The 9,146-nt window shown below is 40.6% G+C and overlaps 1 protein-coding gene across 1 annotated transcript; it reads left to right on the top strand.

The window, feature by feature from the left end:
- The first annotated feature begins 627 nt into the window (after positions 1–627).
- LOC122550220 (pancreas/duodenum homeobox protein 1-like) lies at positions 628–4,373 on the top strand. Its single transcript, XM_043690984.1, has 2 exons — positions 628–1,243; positions 3,662–4,373. The coding sequence occupies exons 1-2, from the start codon at positions 904–906 to the stop codon at positions 4,036–4,038; spliced, it is 717 nt and encodes a 238-aa protein (XP_043546919.1). The 5' UTR covers positions 628–903; the 3' UTR covers positions 4,039–4,373.
- The last annotated feature ends 4,773 nt before the right edge of the window (positions 4,374–9,146 follow it).

Here is a 9,146-nt window from a genome sequence, read left to right as displayed (position 1 = left end):
GGATCAGGTCTCCTCGCTTCTTCCTTCTCTCCAGAAAGAAAAGTCCTAGCTTAGTCAACCTTTCTTCACAAGGCAAGCCCTCCAGTCCACGCAGCATCTGGTAAACCCTCTCCAAAGCCTCTGTATCTTTCCTATATTAGGGCGACCAGAACTGGACAGAATAAGTGTGGTCTCACCAGGGACTTGTAGAGCTGCAGCAAAACCATGCGGCTCTTAAACTGGATCCCCTTGTTAATGAAAGCCATGTTTGAGTACGTTTCTGCGTGTGTATGTGCACATATCTGACTGTGTGTATATGTGTCTGCATGTGTGTGTGTGTGTCAATGTGTGTCTCTCTGAGAGTGGATACTCTACGAACCTATGCGGTGTATGTTAAATTTCACACATATTAAATATATATATTGGCAGGTTTACAAAATGCCACCAAGCATCATTTTATCAAATTATATTCATATATTTGTATCGCATCTTATTAATTTTCGTAATAAGGCAATCAATAAATTAGTCCATAGTTCATAGAAACGACGTAATCACTTTTCCAAACCCTTACTTGCGTAACACCGTCTGTTGGAACTTGCTGCGCTTTGCAACCTGTCATCACGACACGCTTTCTATGATTGGGATGTTATGCTTCACTCCAATCGAATGGAGTTGATCTCAGTTTAACTGCATTTCTCGCATCACACACTGGACATTTTCTTTTTAAAACTGCGATTTTACAATGTGATGCAGTGAAAGAATTTGGATTTTAAAAAAATAAAACGCCCGTTTGCTGTCTACCAATCAGCGACTCTGCAGTAAGCACATGACAAAGCTGTAGGTGAGGAGACTCGGTTCAGGTGTTAGAGTTCACTCCATGTGCCCCGTAGGAATTCTCGAGAACTTGTCATAGGATCGCTGTTGATGTTAGATACCAAGACAGTTATGGAGGGAGACCTGAACTATTTCGAGAGTGCGTGTGAATATCAGTGTTCGGAATACGCTCCAAATCCACCTGCCTGTGTGTACTTCCGGACTCCGCCGACTTCTGTTCTCAGGTCATGCTGCGGTGATTTAAAGGTACAGGATGACACGGATTTCAGCCCTTACCCTTACCAGGGTTCTACAAATCCGAGCTGTGACTATATTCCACAGCCTAACTACTTCGACGCCGGGTATGGGGATAATCTCCAGCTTCAGGGCCACTACCCGTTCCCCTGGATGAAGAACACCAAATCGCATACTTGGAGAAATCAATGGGGAGGTATGGTGACGAGTTAATCGATTATTAAATTCAGCCTTCGCTTGAGTTTAATAATAAATAGGAAATCGAATGAACAAACAACCTCCATCCGATATGCTTCAGATGCAAAATATTTACGGTGTAAGAAAATATATAGAGATGTGTGTGCACCCAAGTGCTTCTAAGTATGAGCACGTATATTATAGGGTATGTATTCGTGTAAGTAGGAGCCCAGATTAGATTTTATCTGAAGCAGAACGTATAACTGGAAATTAAGAAATTGAAATCCCTTACAAATCATGGCAGAATTTCCTTTCTTTTACTCCGATTGATAATACCAAACTTAACTCGCGATGTAAAACAGCTGAAGGAGAATTAAACCAACATCACGTGCCTTGATCACTCGATTCACATTAACTGCGTATGTCAAGTATTTGACTTGCTTACCCTGTTGAGTTTAGTGTTTCCTATGCAAATAGCACGAAGGGAGCAGGGCAAGGAGATAATTGATTGGACTGTAATGAAGCCATTACTTTGCCTTCTTTACTTAAAAATGAGCATCACCTTCTTTCAGGTAGGTGGAGAGAATCCACAATATTGGCCATTATAATGGATCTGTGCCAATGAGGCGTGATGGGCCCGAACTCGGTCTCTTCCATATTCTTTCGTAGGTACTTTTGGTGATGATCTGAGCACCACGTTAAATAATTGGTGCAATTCTAATAAGTATTCCCGTGCCTTTGGAGGTACTCTTGCCCCCTGGGCAATTGTCGAAATGTTTGTTATAGATATATCTCTGAGGGTAATCGATTTGCCTGATCTGGGGAGCATAGTAGTCTGTAAAAATGTATATTTATTAAGCACCGAATAACTGAGGTTTGCGCCATTTGTTCCCGACAGATACTAATATTTAGTGAATAATAAAACACATCAGAACCTCTGCTGCAGCAGTGGCACGCCGACAATTGATTTATAAGAAAGGTTTGGGTTCATTCTGGAAGTGTGGTTGCAGGTTTGCGGATTGAAAATGGATTCTTCAAATATTAAAACTGCAGATTTTTATAACAGTTTGGAAAAAGGACAGTTTTAGTTGAAACTAATAATATTATATAAGTAGAGGCCCACATTTAACAGGCACACGTTCGGTTGAAATAGACTGTCTGTCTGTTTTTCCACATTAATTTAGGCGACCCAAGAGCGATTGGAGAAAGTCTTTACACTTATGATAATGGGCTCCGTTCCCATAATGAATGCGATAACACTTTTTATATAAATCAAATTTCATAGTTAAATCATGAGTCATTAAAATGAAGTTTGCAAGAAATTCTTTTAGCGATAATATTCAGTTTTCCTCAAGATTTTGAGTTGTTACATTATTGTTGGTGTAGCCTGACTCTAAGAACTTTATAATGTACATGACGGAACATTAGCGACTGTTTCCAAACGAAAGACCACTACATTCCAAAAAGTTAGAAATACAGATGGGGGAAATTAATTTCCCCTTAATCTGTATTCTGAATACTCCCCGCCGTTTCCACGCATCGCCATGAGAAAAGTCCCCAAAGACATGCAAATATAGGAGCGAGAACCAAAGAGTTTCTGTACCAATATGTACTACGTAATTCTTAATAACTCTTAATTACAGGCAGAGACGTAAGTATTTATGGAATGAATGATTCTACAATTAGCTTGATAATTCTGATTGAGATGAAATTATTTTACTGGGACGGTGATGCTTGACCAAGGGGAGAAAGTGGCTCATTTAAAAGAGTCTTTACAGAACAAAGCATTTTAGTCATTACTACTTAAACACACAGAAGTTACTGGTACGTTAGCCAGCATATTAACTATCTCATCTGTTATGCTGAGAGTTAATTGTGTATCAATTACAGAATTTAATTATTCAAAGGGGGAATGCTAAAGCGAGTATTGCTGAAAAAAATCTACTGGGATGTGTTCACTCCAGATGCCAGCAGATTGTTAAACTTCTCTCTGTACCAATGTGGTTTAAAATGTAGCAAGGGATGTGTTGTCCGACCTAACCAGTCTCGAAAATGAATAATTACTTTGAGAAGTGCATGGGACCTGGAAGTTTCAGATGTAGGTAAAACCATGAAGGTCCCAGGTTTTTCATGATATCCATCCTATTTTGTAATAAATGAAAATTTGCTAGCAACTTGTGCCAGATTCCCCCACAGAGTGTCAACCCTTGAGACCACCCTGAATGAAACACTTAGCAAAATATTGTCCTGTAACAGTAAAGAACATTTCGGGGAGGGGCGGTCAATATGAAACAAATTAAACCTTTCAAGGTGCATCTTTTTCGATTTCACGTCAACTAAAGGTCCTGGCCTGCGGGACTAAATCCACAGGACCCTCGACCTGCTCATCTCACTAGAGTTATTTGTGATTCTTGTTCACGATCTGGTTTTCTGGCAGGAAACAACTTTCCGCTGGACGCCGAGGAATGCAAGCGGACCCGAACGGCCTATACCAGAGGCCAGCTTCTGGAGCTGGAGAAGGAGTTCCATTTTAACAAGTACATCTCCAGACCCCGGCGCATTGAACTCGCGGCGATGCTGAACCTCACCGAGAGGCACATCAAAATCTGGTTCCAAAACAGAAGGATGAAATGGAAGAAGGAAGAGGCAAAAAGACAGATCAAGACCAATTTGAGCAAAGCAGAAGCGGCGCAGCGCGATAAGTCTTCGGGAGATGCCAGGGCAGGGAATCACTCGGGGACTTCCTTCATCAAGGACAATGATTTTTCTCTGACTAGAGTCAACAGCGATGTTGAACATCTACTAGTCACATAGAATGTGAAGCTAACATGTTCCCTTAGAAATGTGTCAACTGATAAGTTTTTAATCATTCACAGGCTGTAAGGGATTTATCGCCCATCCCGAATCCTCTGAGGCTGGGAAATATTGTAGCATATTTTATAATCTATGAAACAAGGCCGCATGTAAACCATTTAAATATTTAATATATTGTTAAAAATTGAACTAATTGTTTGATCACAGAATGCGATTTATTTAAATATCTAACAGCAGAAATTATTACTGCCTCAATACGACAGGCTTTAAAGACAAGCGCCAGCAATAATATTAGTATATGTACACGATCAGGAATAAATTGTTAATAATCCCTAGACGTTGATTTTACTTTTCTCTCCAGTTAACACCGTGTTCGAACAAACAACAGGACACGGCGGGAATTCTCACATGTTTTTGCAACTGTAACACGCTGCTGACCAAAACTGCCTCTGATGCTAGTTTTTGGTTTGGTCTGGATCCTGGAACCAAATGGTGGTTGAGGTGAACTGAAGCAACTGAGTACAAAGACAGCGAATTAATCTAATTGTCCGAACTGAGAACTGTAATTTAAAAGCATGCTGGTAAGCGCAGGTCAGTTGCAAAAATGAGATAAAAGTTTTAAATGGTTAATCGTGGGTGTCCATCTCAGGCCAGACATCGCTGTGTTTTATTTACTCGCATTCCTGCAGAACCTCCAATGGCAGTCTGTATACAGGTTATTATTGATTGTAAAAGTGACAAATACATTGTTCATGACATATTTAATTTCAAGTTGCTTCACGGTGAGAGCAAAGAATGCAAAAGGTTTATAAGACGAATGAACGCAATATTCCTTGTGAAATGATTATTATATGTCAGTGATGGCATAACTTTGTAGAAGGGGGAAGCAAACCCGCTGGTCTATCAGAGAGCCTGTCTTTGGTTTGACAATATGCTGGCTGATGCTATTTATAAACAGCAGCAGAAATCAGATCAGGTTCAACTTCCACAAGACTCAGGGCAGGTAAAGACCGTCTTTTATTTCCGTTTATTAAGCGATTATAAAAGGGGAATTTAACATTCTCATGTCGAGATTCCAGCACATAAGGAATGCACAGAGCAAATGTAATCCACTGAAATCAACGTATTCGTACTGGAAAATGCCTCTATTATTCAGCTCAATTCAAATTTGTGCTTTAATTAATTGGAACCGTGAAAGTAACACGAGAATAAAAAATATCGATAACGATGGCTGATTACAACATTCCGCATTGTGCAGTTCAAAACAAAGTCATAGAATCTGTCCTGAAGGAATATGCCCACTGAATATAATGATTCAAACAAGATTAAAACTGACCGAAGGAGTAATATGAAGGAGGACATTGATGAGAAGTACTTGCAGTTGGTGGATTATCTTGCATGGCATTCTCCTGAAATAAGATTTGAATCATGTCTGGAGGTCTCTTTAAAATCACAAACCTTAGAATCCCTATACGATATAAGTATAATATTAGACGCGTAAACACGGTTCCTGGGAAGTAGGGGGTCCCATGGGGGAACTAGGGACAAGCCGGATCAGAGAATTTACACTCAGAGACTGGAAGTCTGATAGTGTATTCCCAATCAGAGTTCATCCAATAAACCGTGTCTGTAAATTACAACCGTCCTGCTAATGTCAACGCTGGCGTTCGGAAGTGAACCCGCTGTTGGTACGTGAAGGTAGGAGAAACAAATGATGGATGCCGTAACCCCGTCATAAATGACCTGCTCAATTTCTGATTAGTTCTGAACCACTCACATCTAATGTTAACGGGCTACACAACAGCGTGAGCACGGACCAAGTAACGCACTTTGCTGCAGATGTGAGTCACCCCCAATCACTGTGTGGGCGAGGCGAGCCCTTGAAACGCTGAGAGCGAGGACTGCAACTACTTAAATAAATAGATAAAAATAAAAATTCTGCAAAACTCAACCCGGTAAAATAACCACCTCTCTCATGAGACACTGAAGTGACAATTAAGTTTCATTCAATCCAATTTAATACTTGGTCATTACCATGTTATTGAAACCAGGGTGATCCCAGAGCCAGGAGAAAGTGAGGGCTGCAGATGCTGGAGATCAGAGTGGAGAGTGTTGTGCTGGAAAAGCATAGCAGGTCAGGCAGCATCCGAGGAGCAGGAGAATCAACGTTTCGGGCAAAAGCCCTCAATCAGGAATTCCTGATGAAGGGCTCTTGCCCGAAAGGTTGATTCCACTGATCCCAGAGCCACTATATCCCTCATCTTTATGATTTCAGACACTCGGTTTCAATCTGTTACTCTTGCGCAGTGATTAATTTTACTGACATATCAGAGAGGATATCAATAAAGAACATTTTCACCCCACGTGGAAATGAAGGCTAATTCGGACCTGCAGACGCTTCTTTCCTGACTTACAGCTGGTTAGCACTTAAAACACTCGAGTAAATGTTGGGGTTGATTTTAACATCAGGGATCTCGGCATCATATTTTCCACATTCTTGACTCATTTCCTTTGTCGCCCATTCCCTACTCCGTAGGCATTAATTTCTTTTCCCACCCGCTCTGGGCGCATGGAAACCTCGACAGAGTTACAGACAATTCAGAATGCTCTGCACACACTCCTCATCGAATCAGATTGACCCCAGGGCAAGGTTAATCGGAACCTACCTGCACGCCCTCCAGTTGAGATCTCCCAATTTAGCAGAAGTCACGGATAGATCTGTGGGAAAAAAAGCAAAACGTAATCATTTTCGATTTACGTGTAAAATGATTAGAAATCACAAGCCAAATTTTTAAAAAGTTCAATCAAGTCTCCCACAAATAATCATCACCTACTTAACAAAACATCCCTTTAATCGCAGCAAGAAACTAAACACATTTCCAATCTTAAACCTGGAAAGCCCTGGCTTACCATTCTGTGGACATGTATATGGGCACGCTTTCTAATATATACATAATGTTTTAACTTAGTGTATGAAAACCTCTAAAGTCATGCACTAGCCTCCTCATTTACTGAATTTGGTGGTCTATTTAGTTTGTGGAGGTGATACTCCTCAATAATATGCAGACTGATTCCCTCAGGAAGCAAAAAAAAGGGGTTCGTACTGAGATTCCAATGGGGAATATTGGTTGCAAGGGTGCTGACGTATCTTGAACCTGTTTAACAAGAAATACCCTTGCTGTGGTAGTTTAAGGCCTGCCATTCAGATGGGGTTTGTTAGTCTGTTAGTAACTTGCTGCATTTTCCAATCCAAAGGATGTCCACTGGCAGATCTTCCTCAAGAAGGTTGCACATAATAAATGCCAAGAGGGAAAGTGGGAAGTGGCTGGACTGAGGAGGTCATTATTGAATGGAGCATGATGATTTCAATCAGCTTGTGGGCTGTTGTCAGTTGGCGGATGGCTAAGGAATGAAATCTGCAAGGACAGGAAGCTGGAGCAGAGGTTTTGAATGAGGATTTCTGTTATAATGTAAATTGCAACATCAATTGAGTTACAGTAAAATCTGTCTTTGCCAGATAGTTGTTCAGTACTGTGATGCAATGGATGATAAGACAAATGCTGAGTCTGGAATGTCATGGCACATGGATTCAGAAAGTTTGGTTAATAAAAGCAAAGTACTATGGATGCTGGAAATCTGAAATAAAAACTGGAAGTGCTGGAGAAACTCAGCACATCTGGCAGAATCTCTGAAGAGAGGAAAAAGAATAACATTTTAAGTCTAACCTAACTCTTGATTATTGATTGTTTCTGGTTTGATATTTGCTGTGGTTTTCTTCAAAGACTGTGGGAAGGACAACGTTTTAGGTAGAATCATTCCCAAGTTGTTGGGTTGGGATCAAGATCCAGTCTCCAACTGTCCACACAGAGACCGTCTTTTTTGGCACTGTCAATGTGGAGGTGGAAAACTCTGGATACGATTTTAGATGTATTCAATATGAGATGCAATATTCTGTTTGCTTTGTAACATCTTTGTTAATGTTCTGGTTAATGTTCAGAAGAGTGAGAATTTGGGCAGTGCAACAGATGTCATCAACATAATTAAATTGTGAGATTTGGTTACATGTATAGATATTGAACAGCATTGGGGCAAGCATTGAGCCCTATGGTTGTCCTTCAGCTTATGTGCTCTGTGCACTTCTTCTTTGTCCAAATTGGTCTCTAATTCATTTGCTGCAAAAGGTGTGTTTCAGCAACTGTCATGATCCAGCTGGGAAGCACTGCCAACAGAGTTAGGAGCAGGCTATTGTTACACACTGTTTTATAGGCAGCTATAAGGTCCAGTAGTGGTGAGCTTGTTTTCAGGATTTTTTGGAAGTCATTTTAAATGCAGGTAGTGAGTGCCAAAACTTGAGCACGTGTTGTGTCCTTTACAGTTAACAGGGATTGGTCAACCTTAAGCATGGTCTTTACATCAGAGATATGTGTCTTAGGACCAGTTGCTCAGTGATCTTAAGGCACACATAAAGTATTGAAATTGGTCTACAGCTGGCCACTAGTGCATGATCCTTTCCAGGTTTTGGAATAGCAACAATATTTATCATATTGCAAACCTTCAGGAATGAGGTTAAGCTGATGATCCTTGTGTAGAACAGAATCATGCAGGTAGGAGTATGGGTGCCAAGTTCTTTCACAAATTTTGGTGCAATGTTTTGCAACATTTCAGGCCCTTTAATATTTTCTTGAGGTCTGTGATCTTGAAGGGACCAGGATTGCTATGTTCTGTATGTTGCTGGTGCTGTTTTTGAGTTCATTACACATCACGTCCTTTGTTTCCTTTTCCAACAGTGTTGTTGCCACATGCAGCTGATAACAAGCAATTGGATTTGATGGGAAATGTAGTGCAGGTGATTTTTAGGATGCTCTGAGGTGAGAGATTAGGCTGCAGTATTTCCATCTGGAAGGAGTAAAAATAAATCTAGCTGTTGTTTCCTTCCTTTTGGTGCAGCATTGAGAGACTGGATAAGGTGATCTGCTATACAAAATTATTCATATCCCTTTAGTAGTGCGGTGCACTCTAGATTAAGCCATGGGACATCATACATCTGAAAGAATATAATTGTACCCCCAGCCCACAGAGTCCATGGGATTCCTTTATGATTCCAAATT

Source organism: Chiloscyllium plagiosum, chromosome 1 (assembly GCF_004010195.1).
Source record: "Chiloscyllium plagiosum isolate BGI_BamShark_2017 chromosome 1, ASM401019v2, whole genome shotgun sequence".
Lineage (NCBI taxonomy): Eukaryota > Metazoa > Chordata > Chondrichthyes > Orectolobiformes > Hemiscylliidae > Chiloscyllium > Chiloscyllium plagiosum.
The sequence above is the reverse complement of the archived record's forward strand: the minus strand, read 5'-3'. Positions and strand labels throughout refer to the sequence as shown.

Excerpts from the sequence above, each read along its gene's own strand:
- LOC122550220 (XM_043690984.1), top strand. The coding sequence starts at position 904 with ATGTTAGATACCAAGACAGTTATGGAGGGAGACCTGAACTATTTCGAG. Across the intron at positions 1,244-3,661 it reads TTGGAGAAATCAATGGGGAG|GAAACAACTTTCCGCTGGAC; the intron begins GTATGGTGACGA and ends GTTTTCTGGCAG.